Genomic DNA, 27,840 nt, shown 5'->3' on the forward strand with positions numbered 1-27,840 from the left:
CAAATTTATGTTTGGAAATAAGGTATGGTGTGCTTTTGTTCTCTAAGTTCTGTTATTTTGAAATGATGATTCAAAATCGAGGAATTGTTATGTTTTGTGAAATATTGTGATACTGCCGTTGAATAATTAGACCAAAAATACTTTATTTAACGATTTTAAAACGGCTTTTAATTTTTATTTTATTGTTTCTTTCTTCCTTTCAGTTATATATTTAAGGTTTTGTGTTATCGCTAAATTTAAAAATTGTTTCGGACTGCTTTTTAATTTCAATGTATTCGTTTCTATTTTTTAAAAATAAATGTAATAGCTTTGTGTTCTCTCAAATTAGGAAATTGATACTGTGCTATAATGTTATCTTTTAAATAAACATGGAGCCACCTTTTAATTCCAATTTGGATCACAATAAAGTTTATTTCACAATATGCCGTCACTCTGCATTCTTTTTGGACGTTTTGGTAAGATTTTGAAGTATGTCACCGATGCGTTTGAAGGATTTTTTTTTAAACAATTGTAAATATATTTTTTCAGCTATTGGAAATATTTGACAAAATTAAAAAGAAATGTGTTTTGGGGAACAAAGTTTATTTTGAGAATCGTTCACATCAAATGGATATTTAATTCTTTTTACACTAAAATATTATAAAGACTATTCTCAGAGGGAGTGACCATAACTGGGGTAATATCCCGTCTCACTGTGTTTAGGATTGAATTATACTATTCCATTGTTCCGTGTTTATTGATATATATATATATATATATATATATATATATATATATATATATATATATATATATATATATATATATATATATATATGTGTGTGTGTGTGTGTGTGTGTGTGTGTGTGTATTTGAAAAGAAATAGATCCATCGGTGTTTCTTGCTTTATCTAACACATTTAGACGATATTTTCTTTTTCAACTTTAATCCTGGATATATTTCATTGTTTGATATGCAAAACCAGATATTAGCCACTCGTGTTTGGAACCACAATGTGAATAAATCCGATCCTCATGCGGTAGAAGACAATTTTCATTATATTATATACCTAACTTGCTCCGTACAAGATTAAACTCTCCTTGGTAGACCCTTCGACGCTCCTTGTCGTGAATTCATGCTACTTTCATATAATAGTGACCACATAAATATCAACGACTTGAGAGTGTGGCATGATTTGACTGACCTGAGATGTCACAGTAAAATACATTTTTGACATGTTTTAACTATCGACAACAAGTCCTTTCATATAATGATCATACAAAAGGTGTACACAACCTGAGGCGAGAGTGGCGAATCCGGAACGCGAACGTGTTCTGTCCGGCCCTCATGGCAAAATAAAACAACACAGAAATCTGGACCATGAACAGTAATTATATTAAAGAAATTATTGTTTGCGGCGTTGAGTGGTGTTACAAAATGCAATCAGGCCATTGTCCGGAAAAGGTGCTGCATCCGTGTTATACGAATATCACTGACTCGAGAGAGCGGTAGTATTGGCCTGACATATTATGTCATAGTAATATATGACTTCTTTAACTATTGACGACAAAGCAAATCCTTCTCAGAATATATATTTTCACTTGTAAAAATAAAATAAAGACTTTATATATGAAAATTATTTCAAGATAAAGTCATGTTATCTTAAGATCCATAATATAAGGTTAGTTTCCAGTTTTATATTAGTTTCGGAAACTAAAACTCGTACGATATATAACATTTGTGTTTAAATTCTCATTCGCACAAGTCATTTTAAACGTTTCATTTGTCAGCGAAAGGTAGGCTGTTTCATTTTCAGTGCATATTTTCCGTATTCAGTGCATTACCAACCTGAATTAATACATAGCTAACGTATTTGCATTGTAAGTGGATTTTACATCAGGATCATTATTAATAGAAGTAACATCTTTATTTGGGTCTGGATCTCGGTTCTTGGAATTCCTCTACAATTTACCAGGCGAGTCTGACATACTTTAGGTTATATAATATAAATTTTGTGACATACTTTCTAATTTTATGTAACATACTTTCTAATTATATATAACGTTTTATTTTGTAAACATGAGGAAGTTTCTATCAGTTTCCTCCATTACTTAATGTTATATTTTAGAAAATGCCAATTGTTACCTGAGGTCAAGTAGATAACCATATAATCTTTTCACCGGAATGATTATTCCTTCGTGCTTTAAGGTCTAGCAGAATCAGTATGTATTACTATTGCGTCCAGAAGTTCATTTGAGATGGAATTTATTTCTTCTAATTATTCAATTTAAGTGATGTTTCTCTGAAAATACAGAGTGCTCATAAAAAATATAATTATATGCTCATTTTTCCCCATTAACTTTACATTGTCAGAATCGTGCACTATTACCCGATAATGAACCTGCACGCAAATACACATATAGCATTCACGTGTATAACATAATTACTTTCTATTGTGAACAAACAATGGACGCAGACGCCAACACTTTTGATTTGCAAACAAATCAGGTACAGTAGTGTAAGAGACGCTTAAGTTGTGGTTGTTTAAATATGTTTCTGAATGAACTAAAACAGATGTTTTGTGGACTGCCACATACCATCTGTTTCGGGACATTTTGTGTTCATACAGTGTTTCGTATTTGTGCTAGTACAGTATACAACAAACGCAAGAAATGGTCCTTACAACTAACATACAAGTGATAAGTCATATAATGCCTTCTTTAGCTGGTGATAAGAATGGGAAAAAATATACTTACAGTTTTACATCCTGAATTTCCTCAAAATGTATTTTCTTAGTTCTGCAAGTTCGAACTTGTACTATAATTTCGATAATAAGTGCAATTACATCCTCCTTACTGCACTCAAAATGAAATAACCATTCAATTTCATAGCGTCTTTTGATAATTGCAATTGAAAGACTTCATACTTTTCTCACATTATAATTTCAAACATTCTATGAGAGAAACAGAAACACATTTGCAGGTGTCAACACGCTTCTCTCCAGCTTCTTCAACCCCATGTATTTCATGTGGAATTGTCATATACAAATCCAGTCCATAATCACGAAATTTCGTAGAATCGAAAAAAATATCAAAAGTCTATTCATTCCAGATCAAATGGAAAAGTTGTTGCAATGCACATTCACACACAATATGACTCCAACCTTCAATTTTAACTACACACGCCATTTTCTTTCGAAAGTTATGTCGAGCGCGCAACTAAGTAAAATTTATCTGGGCGGAGTTATGTGCGCAGGAATAATATTGTTGTTGTGTAATGATGAATATGCGCTTATGTATTTAGTTCTGAATGCGGCATACATTCGGTGACTTTGTTTCGTGTAGTATATTTTGTTAATATTATTATGCATTAGGTAGAATTTTAAAAAGATTAGCATGTAATAAAAAGGTTACTGTATTTGTATGGCAAAATGGGAACTCGTTTTGTCGGAATAATATACTGCACTCACAAGGTCGTGAAGTATTTCCATTCGAAAAAAATCTTTCATATATTTGCCATACAAATACAATAACCTGTACATATTATGGGACAAAGACATTCACTTGGTTTAAAGTAAATTCAGACCTGGAATAATTGCCGTGTTTCAAGAAAAGATTGTTGTTAAAACAGCAAGACACATGCCGCCAAAGGCACATCAACACCTACAGCGTTGGAATTATTTTGGATTTATATTAATGTTTACTCAGAGTTGTTATTATTAGGACTTGTTATTTTTTTAATTCGATGATTATTTTGGATTTAATTCGCAATACCGCAGTTTCTTTCTTTGTTTTTCAATTTTTATTTTGTATTCATGGGAAATAAATGAAAATATTATTTATTGAAATTTACAAAGCGTGTTGCTCGTCACTCGTTTCCGTTACTTTATGTAAGAGCACAGACCCGTAACGTAATGATATCAGTAAACTGTTATACTTTTTTATGTTTCCGCCGAAGGGACTGAAAGAGTCTAGCCGGAGGTACTGAAAGAGTTTTTCCTGAACAAAACATTTAAACATTGTGACAATATATAATGCTGTAGATGCCTTTATAATGTTTATGACGTCACGAACGTAATCACGGTCTCAGACAGTTTCCTCATAAAAATGTATGCATTCTCACAGGCTTCAAAAGAGTACATTTTTTTTTATTATATTGCACACCTTCATGTTAAACCCATGCACTGGACACGTGTGCCCAATAGTGCATTAGGAAATACTTTGTAAACAAATCATGTACATTCGCTATACGTTTTGGTTGATCAAATTTGTTTCTGAATGAACAAAAGAAGATGTTTTGTGGACTGCAACATACCAACTGTTTTGCTACATTCCACTTTTTGATGCATCGTTTCAGATTTTGCGATAGACACCAGATTTCATAACATTTCTTGGTATCTACAAATAACATGCAAGCGATAAAAGCATAAACTGTCTCCTTTAGTTGGTAATACGAATGACAAACAAAATATACTTACAGTTTTACATGCAGAATTTCCTCAAAATGTACTTTCTTAGTTCTGCAAATCCGAATTACATGAGCCATGTCATGAGTTCTCAAGCTTGATTACACATTTCGATATTGTACTGTAATTTCGACTATATTCCAAGTGCAATTACATCTTCCTTATTGTAGTCAAAATGAAATAATCAATACATTCAATAGCGTCCTTTTGATAATTGCAATTGAAGCACTTCATATTTTCCCCATATAATGAGTTCAAATAGTCAATGACAGAACAAACACACTTGCAGATGTAAACAAACTTCTTCCGCGCCGCTTCAATCCGATGTATTTTATGTACAATTTGCACAGATGAATCCAGTCCAAAATCACAAACTTTCGTCGAATCGAAACAAATTACCAAAATCTATTCATTCCAGATTAAATGGAAAAGTTGTTTCAATGCGTATTCATTCACAATATGACAGCAAATTTCAACTTTAACTAGAAACGCCATTTTCTTTCGAAAGTTATGTCGAGCGCGCGACTAAGTTCGAATGTATCTGGGCGGAGTTATGTGCGTATTAATAATGATGTTGTGTAATGATAAATCTGCGCTTGTGTATTTAGTTTGGAATACGGCATACATTAATTAATGTTGTTTCTTGATGTGTATTTTGTTTATATAACTAAACCTTAGATAGAATTAAAAACAATGAGCATATTAAAAAAAGTTACTGCATATGTATGGGAAAATATGAAGGATATACTGCACTTCCAAGGTGGGGCAGTATTCTATCCCAAAACTCGTTTATATTTTCCCATACAAATGCAGTAACCGATAAATACTACATTTTCGGGGTAATATTGTGCTCATAAAATATATTCTAGGACAGAGACATTCACTTGGATTTAAAGTAAATTAAAACCTGGAATTATATTGCCGTGTTTCAAGAAAAGACGGTTGGCACTACAAAAAGACACATGCCGCCAGAGGCACATCAACAGCTACAGCGTTGGACTTAATTTGGATTTCTATTAAAGTTAATTCAGAGCTTCTATTGTTAGAACATTTTTTTAATTCGATGATTATTTTGGATTTAATTCGCAATACCGTAATTTCTTTCTTTGTTTTTCAAATTTTTATTTGTATTCTAGGGAAATAAATCGAAAAATTATTTGGTAAATTTTACAAAGCGTGTTGCTTTTCTCTCCTTTCCGTTCCTTTTTTTTTTTTTAGAGCACAGACACGTAACATAATCTTATCAGAAAACTGTTATCTTTTTTATGTTTCCGCCGGAGGGACTGAAAGTGTCTAGCCGGAGGGACTGAAAGAGTCTTTCCTGGACACAACATTTAAACATCGTGACAACAGATGATGCTGCACAAACCTTCATAATGATTATGACGTAATGAACGTAATCAAAATTTCGGACAGTTTCCTCATAAAAATTTATGCATTCTCACAGGCTTCAAGAGAGTAAATTTTTTACTACATTTTCGGGCTAATATTGTATGCCTTATGCTCATTCTAATGAAGTCAACACTTGAGTAGGTCTTAAGTTATTACGATACCGGTGATATCCGTCTTTTACAAGCACTAATTCCTAAGGAGTAGTGCGGGGGGGGGGGGGGGGCAAATGACCGTAAGCGTTCGTGTGATGTTAGAAATCCGTCCACCTGTTGAATGAGAAGTAGAGGGAAACTCGTCAAAACATCAACTGAGAATTTAGTCATGGTTTCATGACAGCTTCAAAATTTGGATTTACAGCAAAGAGATCGAGCCATCGAGACGAATTTTTTTATCATACACTACCTTATATTATGCATTTCATCCCGTCAAGTGAAATGCCAGGTCAGATATTTCTACCTTTTTTTATACGACGGTAACCTTGCATACAAGATATCGACTGTTTTCGTTGGTAACTACATTACGGGTCACGTGCTCGTAAAGGCACCTCAATCAAATATCCATCAAGATATATTAAAATCGTATCGCCCCGAAACAATTCATCGTGTTTTAGTTATCTTATCTTGATGTATGTGATGACAAATCTTGTGAATGAATCTGGAGCGTTATGTATCTTCATGCATTTCTAGGCAGTCAGTTATACTAATACACGATTGAAATAATTGGGAAAAGAAATTACTTACACTTCTAGAATGAAGTGCAAAATGTAAATGTATCAAAAACTATTTTATTAATAGTCAACTCCTTTCCGTCTGATCAAATCTCTTCTTTTTTACATCTATAAATACTAGCAAATTATACACGAAATGGATACAACACTTTCAACTCATACGACAGGAAATACGGTATTTCCTATAACTATTGATCAATACTTGGAATGTGGCGTAGTTCGTTGGAACCACTAATGAGAGCCACATCACGCCAAAATCATAACTTGAGGAACGTCCATTTCAAAACAATATTCAATTAAGTTTTAGAAATAGGATCTAAAAATTTTGGCTCTTTTTCGGAATCATATTATGAGAGAAGAGAGAGCTTAGACACGAAATTTACAACCTGCCAACTCACACAACAGGGAATAAGGTATTTTCTAAAAATGTTTATCAGAAATTGGAAGAGTGTTTGACTTGCTGGGGTCCATTCTAGACAACGACATCACGCAAATATCGTCATTTGAAGGTCGTCAGCTTCGGCTTAAGGTCAAATTTATGCTTGGAAATAAGGTATGGTGTGCTTTTGTTCTCTAAGTTCTGTTATTTTAACGTGATTCAAAATCGAGGGAATGTTTTGTTTTGTGAAAAATTGTGATACAGCCGTTGAATAATTAGACCAAAAATACTTTATTTAACGATTTTAGAACGGTTTTTAATTTTTATTTTATTCTTTCTTTCTTCCTTTCAGTTATATATTTAAGATTTTGTGTTATCGCTAAGTTTAAAAATTGTTTAGGTTTGCTCTTTAATTTCAATGTATTCATTTCTATTTTTTTAAAATAAATGTAATAGCTTTGTGTTCTCTCAAATTAGGAAAATGATACTGTGCTATAATGTGAACTTTTAAATAAACATGGAGCCACTTTCTAATTCCAATTTGGATCACAATAAAATTTATTTCACAATATGCCGTCACTCTATATTCATTTGGGACGTTTTGGTAAGATTTTCAAGTATGTCACAGATGCGTTTGAAGGATTGTTTTGGAACAATTGTAAATATATTTTTTCAGCTATCGGAAATATTTGACAAAATTAAAAAGGAATGTGTTTTTGGGGCAACAAAGTTTATTTTGAGAATCGTTCACATCAAATCGATCTTTACTTTTTTTTTTACACTAAAATATTATAAAGAATGTTCTCAGAGGGAATGACCATAACTGGGGTAATATCCCGTCTCACTGTGTTTAGGATTGAATTATACTATTGCATCGTTCCGTGTTTATTGACATATATATATATATATATATATATATATATATATATATATATATATATATATATATATATATATCTGTGTGTGTGTGTGTGTCTGTGTGTGTGTGTCTGTGTGTGTGTGTGTGAATTTGAAAAGAAATAGATCCATCAGTGTTTCTTGACTTATCTAACACATTTAGAGGATATTTTCTTTTTCAACTTTAATCCTGGATATATTTCATTGTTTGATATGCAAAACCAGATATTAGCCACTCGTGTTTGGAACCACAAGATGAATAAATCCGATCCTGATGCGGTAGAAGACAATTTTCATTATATTATATACCTAACTTGCTCCGTACAAGATTAAATTCTCCTTGGTAGAACCATCCTCCCTACTTGTCGTAAATTCAGGCTACTTTCATATAATAATGACCATATACATATCAATGACTTGAGAGTGTGGTAGGATTGGACTGACCTGAGATGTCACAGAAAATTACATTTTTGACATGTTTTAACTATCGACAACAAAACAAGTCCTTTCATTTAATGATCATACGACATGGGTACACAACTCGAGGCGAGAGTGGCGAATCCGGAATACGAACGTGTTCTGTCCCGCCCTCATGGCAAAATAAAACAACACAGAAATTTAGACCGTGCACAGTAATTATATTAAAAAAATTATTGTTTGCGGCGTTGAGTGGTGTTACAAAATGCAGTCAGGCTATTGTCCGGAAAAGGTTCTGCATCCCTGTTATACGAATATGACTGACACGAGAGAGCGGTAGTATTGGCCTGACCTATTAAGTCATAGTAATATATGACTTCTTTAACTATTGACGACAAAGCAAATCCTTTTCAGAATATATATTTTCACTTGTGAAAATAAAATAAAGATTTATATATGAAAATTATTTCAAGATAAAGTCATGTTATCTTAAGATCCATAATATAAGGTTAGTTTCCAGTTTTATATTAGTTTCGGAAACTAAAACTCGTACGATATATAACATTTGTATGCTTAAATTCTCATTCGCACAAGTCATTTTAAACTTTTCATTTGTCAGCGAAAGGTAGGCTGTTTCATTTTCAGTGCATATTTTCCGTATTCAGTACATTACCAACGCGAATTAATACATAGCTCAAATATTTGCATTGTAAGTGGGTTTTACATCAGGATCATTATTAATAGAAGTAACATCTTTATTTGGGTCTGGATATAATAAAAATTTTGTGACATACTTTCTAATTATATGTAACATACTTTCTAATTATATGTAACATACTTTCTAATTATATATAACGTTTTATTTTGTAAACATGAGGAAGTTTCTATCAGTGTCCTCCATTACTTAATGTTATATTGTAGAAAATGCCAATTGTTACCTGAGGTCAAGTAGATAACCATATAATCTTGTCACCGGAATGATTATTCGTTCGTGCTTTAAGGTCTAGCAGAATCAGTATGTATTACTATTGCGTCCAGAAGTTCATTTGAGATGGAATTTATTTCTTCTAATTATTCAATTTAAGTGATGTTTCTCTGAAAATACGGAGTGCTCATAAAAAAATAGAAATATTTGCTCATTTTTTCCCTATTAACTTTACATTGTCAGAATCGTGCAGTATTACCCGATAATGAACCTGCACGCAAATACACATATAGCGTTCACGTGTATAACATAATTACTTTCTATTGTAAACAAACAATGGACGCAGGCGCCAGCACTTTTGATTTGCAAACAAATCAGGTACACTCGAGTAAGAGGCGCTTAAGTTGTGGTTGTTTAAATATGTTTCTGAATGAACTAAAACAGATGTTTTGTGGACTGCCACATACCATCTGTTTCGGGAAATTTTGTTTTCATACAATGTTTCGTATTTATGCTAGTACAGTATACAACAAACGCAGGAAAGGGTCCTTACAACTAACATACAAGTGACAAGTCATATAATGCCTTCTTTAGCTGGTGATAAGAATGGGAAAAAATATACTTACAGTTTTACATCCTGAATTTCCTCAAAATGTATTTTCTCAGTTCTGCCATGTCATAACTTTTCAATCTTCATTACACATTTTGAACTTGTACTATAATTTCGATAATAAGTGCAATTACATCCTTCTTACTGCACTCAAAATGAAATAACCATTAAATTTCATAGCGTCTTTTGATAATTGCAATTGAAAGACTTCATATTTTTCCCACATTATAATTTCAAACATTCAACGACAGAAACAGAAACACATTTGCAGGTGTCAACACGCTTCTCTCCAGCTTCTTCAACCCCATATATTTCATGTGGAATTGTCACATACAAATCCAGTCCATAATCACGAAATTTCGTAGAATCGAAAAAAATATCAAAAGTCTATTCATTCCAGATCAAATGGAAAAGTTGTTGCAATGCACATTCACACACAATATGACTCCAACCTTCAATTTTAACTACACACGCCATTTTCTTTCGAAAGTTATGTCGAGCGCGCGACTAAGTAAAATTTATCTGGGCGGAGTTATGTGCGCAGGAATAATATTGTTGTTGTGTAATGATGAATATGCACTTATGTATTTAGTTTGGAATGTGGCATACTTTCTGTTACTTTGTTTCATGTAGTATATTTTGCTAATATTATTATGCATTAGGTAGAATTTAAAAAAATATTAGCATGTAATAAAAAGGTTACTGTATTTGCATGGGAAAATGGGAACTCGTTATGTCGGAATGATATACTGCACTCACAAGGTCGTGCAGTATTTCCATTCGAAAAATATCTTTCATATATTTGCCATACAAATACAATAATCTGTACATGTTATGGAACAGAGACATTCACTTGATTTAAAGTAAATTCAAACCTGGAATAATTGCCGTGTTTCAAGAAAAGATTGTTGTTACAACAGCAAGACACACGCCGTCAAAGGCACATCAACACCTACAGCGTTGGAATTATTTTGGATTTATATTAATGGTTATTCAGAGTTTTTATTATTAGGACTTGTTATTTTTTTAATTCGATGATTATTTTGGATTTAATTCGCAATACCGTAATTTCTTTCTTTGTTTTTCAATTTTTATTTTGTATTCTTGGGAAATAAATGAAAATATTATTTATTGAAATTTACAAAGCGTGTTGCTCGTCACTCGTTTCCGTTACTTTTTGTAAGAGTACAGACCCGTAACGTAATGATATCAGTAAACTGTTATACTTTTTTATGTTTCCGCCGAAGGGACTGAAAGAGTCTAGCCGGAGGTACCGAAAGAGTTTTTCCTGAACAAAACATTTAAACATTGTGACAATATATAATGCTGTAGATGCCTTTATAATGTTTATGACGTCACGAACGTAATCACGGTCTCAGGCAGTTTCCTCATAAAAATGTATGCATTCTCACAGGCTTCAAAAGAGTACTTTTTTATTATTATATTGCACACCTTCATGTTAAACCCATGCGCTGGACACGTGTGCCCAATAGTGCATTAGGAAATACTTTGTAAACAAATCATGTACATTCGCATAGTAGACGCTATACGTTTTGGTTGATTAAATTTGTTTCTGAATGAACAAAAGAAGATGTTTTGTGGACTGCAACATACCAACTGTTTTGCTAAATTCTACTTTTTGATACATTGTTTCAGATTTTGCGATAGACACCAGATTTCATAACATTTCTTGGTATCTACAAATAACATGCAAGCGATAAAAGCATAAACTGTCTCCTTTAGTTGGTAATACGAATGACAAACAAAATATACTTACAGTTTTACATGCAGAATTTCCTCAAAATGTACTTTCTTAGTTCTGCAAATCCGAATTACATGAGCCATGTCATGAGTTCTCAAGCTTGATTACACATTTCGATATTGTATTGTAATTTCGACTATATTCCAAGTGCAATTACATCTTCCTTATTGTAGTCAAAATGAAATAATCAAAAAATTCAATAGCGTCCTTTTGATAATTGCAATTGAAACACTTCATATTTTCCCCATATAATGAGTTCAAATAGTCAATGATAGAACAAACACACTTGCAGATGTAAACAAACTTCTTCCGCGCTTCTTCAATTCGATGTATTTCATGTACAATATGCACAGATGAATCCAGTCCAAAATCACAAACTTTCGTCGAATCGAAACAAATTACCAAAATCTATTCATTCCAGATTAAATGGAAAAGTTGTTTCAATGCTCATTGATTCACAGTATGACAGCAAATTTCAATTTTAACTAGAAACACCATTTTCTTTCGAAAGTTATGTCGAGCGCGCGACTAAGTTCGAATCTATCTGGGCGGAGTTATGTGCGCATTAATAATGATGTTGTGTAATGATAAATCTGCGTTTGTGTGTATGGTTAGGAATATGGAATTCATTCATTTTCGTTGTTTCTTGTAGTGTATTTTGTTTATATAATTAAACCTTAGACAGAATTAAAAACAATGAGCATATAAAAAAAAGGTTACTGCATATGTATGGGAAAATATGAACTCGTTTTGTCGGAAGGATATACTGCACTCCCAAGCTCGTGCAGTATTCTATCCCAAAACTCGTTCATATTTTCCCATACAAATGCAGTAACCGATAAATACTACATTTTCGGGGTAATATTGTGCTCATAAAATATATTCTAGGACAGAGACATTCACTTGGATTTAAAGTGAATTCAACCTGGAACTATATTGCCGTGTTTCAAGAAAAGACGGTTGGCACGACAACAAGACACGTGCCGCCAGAGGCACATCAACAACTACAGCGTTGGACTTAATTTGGATTTCTATTAATGTTAATTCAGAGCTTTTATTATTAGAACTTTTTTTTTAATTCGATGATTATTTTGGATTTAATTCGCAATACCGTAATTTCTTTCTTTGTTTTTCAATTTTTATTTTGTATTCTAGGGAAAAAAAATCAAAAAGTTATTTGCTGAATTTTACAAAGCGTGTTGTTTTTCTCTCCTTTCCGTTCCTTTTTTTCTTTTAGAGCACAGACCCGTAACATAATGCTATCAGTAAACTGTTATGCTTTTTTATGTTTCCGCCGGAGGGACTGAAAGAGTCTAGCCGGAGGGACTGAAAGAGTCTTTCCTGGACACAACATTTAAACATCGTGACAACAGATGATGCTGCACAAACCTTCATAATGATTATGACGTAATGAACGTAATCAAAATTTCGGACAGTTTCCTCATAAAAATGTATGCATTCTCACAGGCTTTAAAAGAGTAAATTTTTTATACTACATTTTCGGGGTAATATTGTATGCCTTATGCTCATTCTAATGAAGTCAACACTTGAGTAGGTCTTAAGTTATTACGATACCGGTGATATCCGTCTTTTACAAGCACTAATTCCTAAGGAGTAGTGCGGGGGGAAATGACCGTAAGCGTTCGTGTGATGTTAGAAATCCGTCCACGTGTTGAATGAGAAGTAGAGGGAAACTCGGCAAAACATCAACTGAGAATTTAGTCATTGTTTCACGACAGCTTTACAAATCGGATTTAAAGCATACAGATCGCGCCTCGAGACCAATTTTCTTATCATACACTACCAATATATTATGCATTTCATCCCGTCAAGCGAAATGCCAGGTCAGATATTTCTACCTTTTTTTACGACGGTAACCTTGCAGACAAGATATCGACTGTTTTCGTCGGTTACTGCATTACGAGTCACGTGATCGTGAAGGCACCTCAATCAAATATCCATCAAGATATATTAAAATCGTATCGCCCCGAAATGATTCGTCGTGATTTAGCAATCTTATCTTGATGTACGTGATGGCAAATGGTCTGAATGAATCTGGAGCGTTATGTATCTTCATGGATTTCTCGAGAGTCAATTATACTAATACACGATTGAAATAATTGGGAAAAGAAATAACTTACACTTCTAGAATGAAGTGCAAAATGCAAATGTATCAAAAACTATTTTATTAATAGTCAACACCCTTCTGTCTGATCAAATCTCTTCTTTCTTTATATCCATAAATTCTAGCAAATTATACACGAAATGGATACAACACTTTCAACTCATACGACAGGAAATACGGTATTTCCTAAAAATGTTGACCAATACTTGGAAAGTGGCGTAGTTTGTTGTAACCACTTCTGAGAGCCGCATCACGCCAAAATCGTAACTTGAGGGTCGTTCGTTTCAAAACAATATTCGATTAAGTTTTAGAAATAGGATTTAAGAATGTTGTCTCTTTTTCGAAATGATATTATGAGAGAAGAGAGAGCTAAGACACGAAATTTACAACCTGCCAACTCACACAACAGGGAATAAGGTATTTTCTAAAAATGTTTATCAGTAATTGGAAGAGCGTTTGACTTGCTGGGGCCCGTTCAAGAGAACGACATCACGCAAATATCGTCATTTGAAGGTCGTCAGCTTCGGCTTAAGGTCAAATTTATGCTTGGAAATAAGGTATGGTGTGCTTTTGTTCTCTAAGTTCTGTTATTTTAACGTGATTCAAAATCGAGGGAATGTTTTGTTTTGTGAAATATTGTGATACAGCCGTTGAATAATTAAACCAAAAATACTTTATTTAACGATTTGAGAACGGCTTTTAATTTTTATTTTATTATTTCTTTCTTCCCTTCAGTTATATATTTAAGGTTTTGTGTTATCGCTAAATTTAGAAATTGTTTCGGTCTGCTTTTCAGTGTATTGGTTTCTACTTTTTTAAAATTATTTTAATAGCGTCGTGTTACCTCAAATTTGGAAATTGATTCTGTACTATGTGATCTTTTAAATAATCATGGAGACATTTTTTTTAATTCCAATATGGATCACAACAAAGTTTATTTCACAATATGTCGTTACTATATATTCGTTTTGGACGTTTTGGCAAGATTTTTAAGTATGTCACTGATGCGTATGAAGTTTTTATTGGAACAATTGTAAATATATATATATTCCACTCGCGGAAATATTTGACAAAATTCAAAAGGAATGTGTTTTTGCGCAACAAAGTTTATTTTGAGAATCGTTCAACTCAAATCGATATTTACTTCTTTACACTAAATTATTATAAAGAATGTTCTCAGAGAGCAACCGATACACTTCGTATGATACATGCATTCATCGTCAGACAGCAACCGATACATTCCGTCTGATGCATTCACCTGCAGATACCAACAATACACTTCGTCTGATACGTTCATATATTGTCAAAATGAACTTAAAAAATACATTGGATGTATTCAGTTTCTTTCCATGTACTGTGAAACTAAATTTTCGACCCATCGGAGATGAAGACGCATATTGTGATTTTTCAGTGATAGTGCAGTTGTAAATTTTTGCGCTGATTAAGATTTAAACAGATGGATGAATGTGAACGATTTCCTTTAAAGCCAGGCTACAACTGGCTGAACCGTTTCTGTCGAGACTATTTGCAAGGGCTCGATGGGAACCTTTGATAGATTTGTTTACAAAGGGATTGGACCCATTGTTGGATCTTACCGATACAAAAGGTTCCTACAGAGGATGTTACCCATTACCTTTTGCATGTCATGTGAGGCTACAGCATAGTTGTTCACGCTTGTTTAGTTTTAAACGGGACATTCGAGGAGAAATAAGTTCCAGCCACGTTTGAGAAGAGAGCGATACAGAATGTAAAAAAAAAACGAGAGCATCGTTTTCTTTCATCTTGATTATGATGGCACATTTCTGCCTCTTTCGTTAGTAAAAAATATGGTTACGTGTAGAATAAGTAAGTTGTTAATTCATTCGAGTATCAGCAAACCAAATGTCATCATTCCAGACAGAGCGTTCACAAAACCAGCATTGGACATTAAATCTTATTACATGTAAACGCGACACCAAATTTTTTTAAACTCTTGCAAGAAAAGTACAAAGAGATAGAAAATGATTGATGAACAAGGTGCAGACTGTTTGAAAGCTAATACAAGCAGTATCTTCGATATGTAAAACATGTTTAGTCAAACATTAGCAAATGGTAGACCTGAGATAGTCGAATTTGTGTTCCAACCTTATATTTACAGCGGGAATCAAACTGCTATCAAGAAATTGCAGCTGGACTCGACTAATAGAAATATCTTCATTAAAGTATACAATTCAAATAATGAATTTATATAAACAATTGCAAAGAGCTGAAAGAATAACCAATACTGATGATGGATAGATGTGCATTGGAATTATGTTCACTTAACATAGTTGACAGTGAGAAATGTTTAGTTATGTCACCATGTATTGATTATCACACGTTGAGAACCTCTCAAGCTCTCATTGACTTTACATGGTAGCTAAGGAACTCCAAGATGGCAACCAATTTTAGAAGTAAAAAAAAGATAAGATAGTTTCTAATATGAGTATCCTCATATGTTATCGTAAAGTAAAATGTTATTTCGACAAAGTCGTATTTTATAGATAAATTACATCAGCGATTTGGGATATTCTCTGGGTTTATCGTCAGAATATATAACAATTTGGATATCTTCGGATTGTAATGTTTAATAGTAAAATACATTTAGAATACATCTTTTTGGCGCTCGACAGTTTCGTATTTTGCATAGGGTTTATAATTTAAAGTAAAAGAATTTCCCCGGGTTGCCTCACTGGTTATACTGGCTATTTAAAAAAGACCTCGTATAAATTAGGTATTGTTCAAAAAACCTTTAATTCCCGTTATTTTGGTGTATGATTGATGGGTGTAATATGGGCTATAGAGTATACAGCTTGGCCTTACTTCAGATGTGCATCTTTCAAAAAACTGCTAGCTCCACTTGATCATTTTCACTTCCTGAACTTCAGAGGTAAATTGTCAAAAAAGAGCCGATAACTTCTCTTTATACATTTTATATATTTGGTAATTCATTCACTGCACTTTCAGAAGCTGCTATTGTATAATCTGGCAAAATTTTAATCGTTGCTAAGGATAGTGTACTTGAAACTAATTCATGATGATTTTTTTCGCACGAGAGAGTAGTCATTTTAGTTTGCAGTGCGCTTAGGTCATGTACAATTTCCGAAAGTACAATATCAAAAGAAACGTCAGCCAAATTATTTCAAAGCAGCACAAATGTCATCTACATTACATTAATGTAGCATAGAGGTATGCCAACATTCTCGCCACTAAGCATGTTCTAAATGCGGACAACTTCACCTTACATACGTCACCTTACATACGTCACTCTCTCAAAAGTGCCTAATAACTAAGTCACATGATAAATGTTTGGAATACCTCTGTTTATATCGTTAAGAAGTATGCTTGATTTCTACATACCTCTATTTGTTTTATGGAGTTATAGAAACAAGGTTAATCCATTGGAAATATGTTATCGGATAAATCAGAAATGTTAATGGGGCTGAACTCATGTATATTTGATTGACTACCAAGTTTGACCTTTTTCACAAAGAAATTTAATTTTAATAAAGTTTTCAGTGCAAAAAATCAAAACGTTTGTGAAAGATGAATTTCCATTATCTTCTCTTTACTTCAATCCTCACCTTAACTCTTTATTTTCCTATATAAATTACTTAGAATTTATTTTAATTTGCTAAACAAACTTACTTAAAATTTCTACAGAATTACTTGTTATGTATATTTGATTCAATTTATATTGGATTACTTGTAAGTTTTAAAATCTTTTTTTTTAAATTTCATTACATATCAGAGTAATGTAATTTGTTTACTAGGAATTTATATTTTCCAGAAAATTCAGTTTGACCTGACTCTTTTCTTAAACACCTAATAATAGAAACACTTTCTATTTCTGACTTAGTTTCTGACCTTGATTCAGAAATCACTTAGACAAGTAAACACCTTCGTTTTTTTATTTTTTGTCGGAGTAAAATGATTGGTTTTTATCAAGATTATACTGGGAGTATGTGATTTTTATATGTAAACAGCCTCTGTTACGCAATTATGGGTTTTCCGAAATTGCGCAGTATTTAGATTTAATAATGATGTTTAGAGAGACATTTCTAAGTTTGGGTTTTCACCTTTGTTTGTGGCAAGTTTAGAGTTATATTTTACATTTGATACGAATTATTTGGATTCTAAAAGATTTATTCTTTTTCCTGGAAATGTTTTGAGTTCTCATACAGAATTCTTGGACAAAGACGTTTCTTTAAATTTCATTTGGAAATCCAAACAACGGAATTTGCTTTGTGAATTAATAAAGAACTGTAGACACATCCGTAATATAAAGGCTACAGTATACGTCATCGCCTTCCATCTTGGATTTTTCGTCGGGAGTCCAACTTGAATTCATTAGAACGTTTCGTTACAAGGACTTGTAAAACTTAATTCGTGGATTATTCTTGGATTATTTTTGGATTTCATTCTTAAAACAGTAAGATTTTATGTTTTCATTTTTACAGTGTCTTTTTCAAGGGAAATAAATTATTTGTTATATTTGTTAAAGCTTGTTGTTTTCACTATTTCTTTTGTTGTTGTTTATCAGAGCCTGAACAGGTAATATAAGATACTTCAAACTCATTAACATTTAGAAACTAAATTGCCTTTTTACAATTATTAAAATTTATTCAGCATCCTTATAATCATTAACAATGAGTAAACATAATATAAATAACCTCAGTTATACTGACAGAATATTAGCATTTTAAAATAGATACATACCAACATTTGAACAAGATTAAAAGTTAGCAAATATAGCATAAAATCAGTAACCAATTGTTCATAATTTGTAAAAATACAATAAAATTACATTGTACTTATACATTATTAGCATTTATAACAAAATCTTGAAAATCATTTTAAATATTTCAGATTAGCAAGCGATACCATAACATTACATACAAATTACCGTAAATTTAGTAACAGTAATAAAACATCATTAAAATTTAGTGACACACACTAATAAAATATTTAAAAAGTGCTTAAAGGTATTAGCACTTTGATTCTGTGAACAATATTCACAAATGTAATAGTTAAAATTCTTTAAAAATTAATTCAAAATTATAAAAATATGTTGTCTTTTTAAAAGAGCAATCTTCCCATTTTCCTTCGAAATAATAACAATAAGAATTTGCCATTCATTAAAACAAAACGTTTAATTCAAAATGGCAGATATAAAGGATATTTGTATGCATCATTTGAATATTTAAATATTTATTTAATTTAATTGTAAAATGAAAAGTACGATAAATGCTCTTTAATATATTATAAGTTGAAGGCACTTTTGTCGTTAGGTTTGGATTGCTAACAGGCTTAGAAAAATGCACAGAAAAAAAGGAAAAAGCAGTACCATGCATACGGGAGTGAAAAAAAATAGAAAAAGTACACCGGTCAGGTGGCTTAAGGGGTTGGAGCGTCCACTTCGGATGCGGAAGGTCGCGGGATCGAACTCCGGTCGAGTCGTACCAAATAATTATTAAAACGGTACTAACATCTAGCCATGTAAGAGCTTGTTTCTCCTCAAAGCTTCGATAAAGCAATGTTTAAATCGTTTAGAGAAGCTGCATTGTCACCGCCAAGTTTACCTATATGAACATTTTTTTTTTATTTTTTTTTTTTAAATTGTTTGGAGAAAGAAAAAAAGATATGCATAGATTCAATATCTAGACCTGATTGTATGGGGGTGGGGTATATTATTAGTATGCTCAAGAACAATTTATGTTTGCATTAGTAATACTAGATGTGTCATTTTCTTTTAAGGTTGTACAAATGTTTTACTTGAAAAATCGTCTATAATATATAACAGGACCTAATGGGGGGAAAAGGGGTCCGGGGTTTCCTACACCCCCGGACTTAAAGAAACGTTCACACACCCACAAAGAAACAGTCACTTGTCTCTTGAAATGTTATCATCGTTGTATTCTTGAGCACTTAGATTGGGTATTATATACACTTTGAGTAAATAGACATACGTTTAGTTTCCTCTCCTTTCGAGGAAAATCAGTGTCCTTTTGAAATTTGTGATACCAGCTCAACACCTGACCTGCTCTGGCCCTGTCTAAAAAATACTGTAACCATAGCTGCATTAGTTTAAATTGCTCACAGCTGCCTTTTCACAATCCCACATATAAGTAATACCATTTTAGCTACTTTTAGAGTTTATCGTAAAACATTGGTCTTGGTACTGAATACTTGGTTTTACTAACAATTCTCTAATTGAAAATAAACTCACTTTATAACCTTTATTTTTAAGAATTGATAATATTCTCTAATTGCATATTTAAAAAAACTCCAAAATTGTACGGATTATTTCTTTATTTATGAATAATGAATAATATTACAAAGTCTTTTTATATATCACACAAATATTCAAATCTTCATATTAGTTTACTAAATACAACTTGTTCATCTGGCAATTTAAGAATATATTTACTATATACAACTTATCGCTCTCACGCCATAAATTTTATATTTACAAAATCCCGTGTTTGAATCTCTAGTCCAGTAGAGAAAGACATCGACAACAAAAAACCTTATACTTTCCAATGAAGTCAATTTGATGCGTTCTTTATACAAAATATCCCATTTTATAAATGCCCAAGGTTTAATCTGTCTTTTGAGATAATGTTATGAAGAATATTCTTTCATTAAACCTGTGCTTGTGTATTTATTTAGGTCATATGAACTTGAATTTTAAATCTGAATAAATAAAAAAATTGGGTTTGTTAATACTGTTTATTATCAAAACAGAGATTTTTACAACAACCAAAAAACAAAAGCGCGAAATAAAGTGTAATTTATATTTCAGTTCCAGTACCTTTTATGTTGTATGATCTAAACGAGTTTGTTACTATAAATAACTTGTTGCTTTGATAACTTAGCGTTAGTAAACATTTTACAATCAAATAATGCTTGTACGTACTACTAAATTATGACTGTTAGATTAACCTTTAAACACATTTAACTATTACTTCATTCTAATGAACGTATTTGAGGACGTGATCTCTCTCGATCTCTCTCTCTCTCTCTCAAAAATGCCAGGACAAACTTCACATCCTTGCTAAAATGTTAAGCCCTAAAGCATCCATTTTAATTTAATTTTACAGAATAGAACACAACAGAAATTGTATCCATCACTTAAGGCATCCGACCCAAAATACAAAACGTAATAAAACAGAGTATAATACAGAGTGCGCCATAAACAGAAGAATAGATTTGTTGAGGTGTTAATATTGATACATTTTAACAGCTAATCTCTTATTTTGAAAGCAATGTACAAACATCTTGAAACAAATGTTATGAGACTTATTTTCAGAGTATGCATTATATTTACAAATGAGGTATATTTTCTTTGATGAAAATACTCCTATTACACTTAGTTCGCAACCTTTGAACAAAATTATCAATATAAAGACAAAATCATCTTTAGCTTATAGACCAAATTTCCACAGACAGATCTACAGAAAAAATTAAACACATCGCATGATGAATTTGCATATGACAGAGCCATTCATGAATTTAGTGTACAAAACAGAGAATTAGCAGGTACATTTAGGTTGGTTCATGAGCAAATACAAAACTGCATACATGTTTACAGTCAGACGGACACTCAGGCATTCGTATATATGTGCATCCCTACATACATTTCGATTTATGAACGGATATATATATATATATATATATATATATATATATATATATATATATATATATATATACACTCTTGTCTTCGTTTTTCATCTCCATATAATAATTACTAGAACTTTTCTGTTAATGATATATCCATTATTTATTTATTCATTTATTTACTTATTTTATCTATCTTTATATCATCTTATGTTACGTGTTTATGCTCGAATAAACAGCAACACAAGAAAAAATGAAAACAACAAGCTTTCAGAAATTTAAAAATTATTTATTTCCCTGGAACAATACTGTAAAAAAGAGAAGAAACAAAAGAATTTACGGTTTTAAGAATCAAGTAAAAAATAACCCAAGAATAAATCATGGATACAAATTTTAGAAGTTCTAATCAGTTCAAGTTCGTGTCCTTGACGAAGAAGAATCCAAGATGGAAGGCGATGACGTATGCTGTATCCTGTATTGTTTTGTGGTCTACAGTTCCTTGTAGAAACACAAGAAGTAATCTGTTGATTGAAATCCGAATAAAATTTTGTAAGAAATGGCTTTGTTCAAGATTTCTGTGTGAGCACTCAAAATATTTATAGAGAAATGAATTCATCCTTTTGAATCGAAATAATTTGAATAAACATTAAAATGTAATTCCCAAAATGACGCAACAAAAGAAACAGCTTTACGTGTCAGTGTTTAGAAGCCCAACTGAGATTATTTCTCTAATCAATGGTTTAAATCTTGAATTTTATGCAAAACAGATGCCAGCATAAGGGTTACTTGATAATGTTTACATATAAAAATCACATAGCCTCTGTATGTCCTTGATTAGAACCAATCATTTTACACCGATAATGAAAGTTGTTTACTTCACTAAAAGCTATTTACAAGTCGAGGGTCACGTATCTAACACAGCCTCGATCTCAACATTATTATTCCCACAATAAAAATAAATTAAAAATAACTTGTTCACGTGGCTGTTACTTATTTGGAATTAATTTTCGGAAGCAGGTCAGCCTTATGTGTTTACCAAAAATGAACAGTCAAGGTTAAACTATTTTCTGGAAAAAATGTGAGTTCCGAGTAACCAGAACTACATTGTTTTGACATACAATGAAATTAAAAATTAAAAAGATTTCAAAACTTACAATCAATTAAATCAAATATATTTTTAATCAAATATACATAGCAATCCATCCAATCATCCATCTATTTATTTATTTAGTTTTAAATTTATTTTCAGCATGGAAGGAATCATAAACTACATATCATTGACATGTTCCGCAATGTCTCTTATTCTTGACATAGTTGCTATTGCCATTCCTAATTGGATCTCACTGTCACCAGTTCATTATGGACTTTGGAAATATTGCGTCTCAGATTTATGCATCAATATCAGCTATTTATTTTCTTCGAAACATCTTCAAGAACCAGGTAAGTCAAAATTGACAAGACAGACGCACGAATTGCCTATGAAAATCCCAATGCTTCAATTAACAATTAACTTCTTTCTTGAATGTTCTGAAATTGATATATACAGTAGTAGTTAGTATGGTACATATATATCGGATGGATGTGGTTGAAATATTAATTCACTACGACAATATGGAAATGTATGTAACAATATCCATCTCAATTCTTTTGTTTATTGAGATCGTTCCTAAAATTCTTCAAAAAAGCACCATAAACTGTATTTATGTTGACCTATTGGCAGGAAGATTCTTCATCTACGTTACAATGGTTTTTAATATATAAAAAATTGGGGTGGGGTCTTTTACAAACTATCTATATAAGTATTACTCTGCATAAGTATATAGTGCTATGATTACTTGGAGGTATAAATAGAAGGATAGGTGGATGCACCAATAATTCCTTAAGTTTCCACTTGAATATATTCGATATATGCCTTTTTTCGAAATGCATGTCCTTTAAAACATGCAAGTGCTAAATTAATACTTTTCTACATATTAATTTTGAAATAAAACGACCTTATAAATGTTGTTATTTTATTGTACTGTAACGTTTTGAAAAGTATATATATATATATATATATATATATATATATATATATATATATATATATATATATATATATATATATATATATATATATATAATTAGCAGATATGCAAATATTATTGATTTTATTGTAATAAATTCAGAGTATGCGCATTTGGTTATAGCACCACGTTTTAAGGAATTCTTATATATTTGTGATTACTTGCTTGATTTAAGGAGAGCTCGGTCCAACGGAAATATTCCTTAGCCCGAATTAATTAGCCAATTATTTGGAGCAAACGTCACGGAGTGACGTGTTAGTGAATTTCCTTGAAGCCATGGTTTACTTTTGGTAAATTTAGGTCAGAGCCGCACGAGTGTCGCTGTCCTTCCATAGTCCCTATTAAAATCTAGTGGTGTACATTGGTGGCGTGACTGCAGTTGCAGTATTTATGGTTGGAAACTGGTAAATTACACCAGAGAATAAACAAGAAGGACTCGGCAGATACCGTTTATGTCGTCATGGTGGCAGATGTGATGCAGTTCTACAGGAGAAAGTGGCCCTAAGTCATGGTTCGACTGGCTTAATTTTGCGTAGTAAAAATAGTTATCTGTGTTAGGGGGCAGTTGTATAGTTTCTACGGCGTAAACTGCTGACGGTACGGAATGTTGATGAAGAGAAACCATGCATATGTGCGGTAGATAGACAATTGGAGAGTTGTGAGATCCGTGGTCTTGCATTGAACAAAGTAAAATTTATGTATAGAATGGACACGCTGGGCTTTCTATTTTACAACTGAAGTTGTATGGAAGTCTTTGGAAATTTGGGGTACACTTAGGACTTCTAGCGGAATCGCGCCAGGGCTCGACACTGCTCGGTCAAGCAAATACCCCTGGCTTGTAACATTATTAAAGTTGTCTTCACTTTTTATGCATAAAAGTTATTTCTCGAATCTTCATTTGATAGAGCAATCATGACAGGACTGAAATAATACTATATACAACGAGTTGTTTGGATACGATTATTATGTATCAACTTTTATAAACTTAATATTGACTTTTGAGAGTCTCTCTGATATCATATAACGTTATGAGTTTTACATGACTCAATGTCCCACGTGGTGTTTGAAAGAATTTCAAAGAATGTCAGTTACCTATGACATATTATTCCGATTTTAACACCATAACCTCACTAATTTGTAAAGTAATGATATAGCCTTAGCATCACTGTTATTCCTATTACAATAAATGCTTACAGATTTTGTAGAATTATTTATCAAAGTTTTAAAATTATTATGTGGCTTATTTATGACACTTAGAAATTTAAGACCCGTACGAACATTATTAGGTTTCTGGGAATTAATTATTTTGAGCACGCGGCGTATTGATTCTCAGTGCGAATGTTACAATTGGAGAAAAAAAAATTATTTATCAATTTCTTTTCACGTTTCTTCAGCTTGTTGTGGATGCTTGAAGTAAAGAAGTTGAAGCATAATACATTTTCAAGGTCTCATTCCTATAGAAATAGTAATGTAAAGTTTTGCAAACACAATGGTTTTTCTGTTTTATTTATTAGTCTTGTCTATGCTTTGTATTTGCCTTTGAAAAACACCCATTAAGAGTCGTAAGCGCTCAGGGTAGTTAAATACTAGTTTTGCGACTGTTTGTAGTCAGTTTATTGCATTAACCTTAATCAATCCCTAACACACGTGATCCCTTGCTGGATCCAGTCCCTTTGAAAGAACTGAAATTGTATGATTTATATTCTCTCTCTTTCTCTCTCTCTCTCTCTCTCTCTCTCTCTCTCTCTCTCTCTATATATATATATATATATATATATAACGTATTATTTCTGTAACATATTTTGGTCCTGCAGCTCGTGAAATATTGAAAGTCCTAGAGTATTTTATAAACTGTTTGTGAATGAACAAAGTTGGCTTTACCGTGCATATTTCATTTAAACTAACATAATCGAAAATAATGTTTCCTAACAAATATTTGACTTCTGCAGACCACGTTAAAGCAACCCAAGCGCTTTTAATAATCGGCTTGATCATGGTGGTTGTAGACATAGTGATGGCTGTGATGAAGATGTTCGTAATGAAAGACAACGCGTTTCTGTCAGTTGGAGCAGCTGTTTCTGCAATAGCTGGGGGTAACATTTTCATTTCTGTTATTTTTGTCAACACTCCTGAAAAATACATACATACATACATACATACATACATACATACATACATACATACATACATACGTATATACATACATGCATACATACATACAATCATACATACATACATACATACATACAGCATACATACATGCATGCATACATACATACATACATACATACATACATACATACATACATACATACGTACATACATACATACATACATACATTCGGACGGACGGAAAGACGGGAGGAAGGACTGACGGACAGACAGAGAAAATACATACAATCATACATACATGCATGCATACATACATACATACATATATACATACATACATACATATGATAGGCTCATGTTGGTGACCGCAAACAGCATAGCTTCATTCTACAATAAAATGTGTGCCCTACTATCAACTAACATGCTCTAACATGATATAAAAAGTAAGTAGTAAATTAACATTAAAAATAAACAATCAAAGGCCAAAGTCTTCTTGTCAAATCCGCAAATTTTGTTGTATGACAGCTGTTTGTGTGTGTGTTTATGTATTTGTTTATGTATTTGTTTATGTTTATTTCCAAGAGATTTCTATATGGTTTTCTGTATTTATATATCTCATTTTGTAAATGCATTAGTTGACGATGTATTATATATCATGCTTGCGTTCTCGTCTATGATGTGTCTCATAATCCTATGATATGTATAATATGTATCTTAGCAACTTGATATACTCTTTGTTGAAGAGGTAACTAAGTCATTTAGACAGTCAGTCATAGATAAATGCATGGACGCACGCATACGCGCAAACAAGTATATATATGCATAAATACATGCGTCACATGAAGAAAAAAAAATTACATATAGAATTACACTGTTATAAGTTTTTCATTTTATTTTCGTTACTATCTCGAACTTAATGTTAAGCACATAACACTATAGACGTATTAACTTTTCGAAATATTATCATCATCAAGCAGCTGTTAAAAGATCTGTGCCTTGCTCCGCCAAATGACTGCAGATTTGCATAATTGCAGGTATTGAGATATTTCGTTTTGTCAATACGGTAGCTGACACAGTATTACTATTGTATTTTTGTCAGTTTTCTGTTCTATTTTATGATCTTGTATTATCATGAATTTGTTTAATCTGATGTAATCTCTTTTTAAGAGGAAATAAAGTCAGTCAGTCAAGTCAGTCAGTCAGTCAGTCATACATACATATATACATACATACATTCGGGCGGACGAAAAGACGGGAGGAAGGACTGACGGACAGACAGAAACAGACATGTAGATAGATAGATAGATAGATAGATAGATAGATAGATAGATAGATAGATAGGTACAAAGTTGCCATAATAAATAATATCAATCTTTATCTGATTCATGATTACGGATTGTTAAATCCACTCGATGTACCTGTTACAGTGCCAATGACACTTACAGCTTCAGTAATTATGTTATAATAAATACATTGAAATGCAACAAATTGAATCCATATAAGAAACCTATAGATTATGGTATGGCTCAGATACCAATAAACCCAAGACAAATATTGACTAATTTTCAAAGGAGAGGTTTTCGTTGCGAGTGATTTTGTTTATTTGATTAGTTCGGAACTTGGGTCAACTGTAACAAGAAAGAATATTTTCAGTAAGGTGTTTATCGTCTTTTATTAACTCGTTATTATCCATTCGATGTTATTATAACTACACTAAGTCGTATGATGTGTGATTGATATATTTGTATTACATGCCATATGATCATTACAGGTGTACTAATCCTGGTTGGTGCTATCGTCTTTGCTGTAAAAGAAACCCAAGATATCAGCGTAACAACTGACGTGCTAAGTGCTGGCTTTGCATTGGCGATCGTAGCTGGTATCATCTCTATCATTGCTGGAATTCTGTTTTTTCTTGGCAATAAAAAATAGAAAATATACCTGTAGGAATGATCTCCTATATCACAGTTATCGCCCTTTGATCAGTATTAGTTTTAGCCGAGTTGTTCTCCTTGATTGAGCTTTACTTTCCTTGTTAGACTTTCAAATATTTGCTTCAGATTTATACTAGTCTTTAGGCTTTTTATTTATTTATTTTTACTTTGATTTTTGCATGCAAAGCAATTCAAACATTCCATCACAACTTAATTGAAATATGAAAATCCTTTACGATTTGCGTGTAATATATAACAGCGAGGAAATTGTGAATTGGATTTGAGGTTAATTACAAACAAGAATGTGATCATCGATTTATCGATTAGTCTCATAAATAAATCGTTTTTAGCAATTCACTGTCTGTGCATTTTCTTTCAATTCATGTCCATCATGCTTTTTTTTTTGTTA

At 32.2% G+C, this 27,840-nt stretch overlaps 1 protein-coding gene across 3 annotated transcripts; it reads left to right on the forward strand.

Moving 5' to 3' along the window:
• Positions 1-27,784, forward strand: LOC149783313 (uncharacterized). 3 transcript variants are annotated; one of them, XM_089931537.1, is made up of 4 exons: positions 1-22; positions 22,569-22,759; positions 25,335-25,478; positions 27,269-27,784. In XM_089931537.1, exons 2-4 carry the CDS (start codon positions 22,570-22,572, stop codon positions 27,427-27,429), a joined length of 495 nt encoding a protein of 164 aa, XP_089787663.1. In that variant the 5' UTR covers positions 1-22; position 22,569; the 3' UTR covers positions 27,430-27,784. The 3 variants fall into 3 exon arrangements, with proteins under 3 accessions (XP_089787663.1, XP_089787662.1, XP_089787661.1); XM_089931536.1 differs by lacking the exon at positions 1-22 and adding an exon at positions 1,919-1,954; XM_089931535.1 differs by lacking the exon at positions 1-22 and adding an exon at positions 13,976-14,235.
• The last annotated feature ends 56 nt before the right edge of the window (positions 27,785-27,840 follow it).

The sequence above is a fragment of the Sinohyriopsis cumingii genome, chromosome 14 (assembly GCF_028554795.1).
Source record: "Sinohyriopsis cumingii isolate HCF-2022 chromosome 14, ASM2855479v2, whole genome shotgun sequence".
NCBI classification, from domain to species: domain Eukaryota; kingdom Metazoa; phylum Mollusca; class Bivalvia; order Unionida; family Unionidae; genus Sinohyriopsis; species Sinohyriopsis cumingii.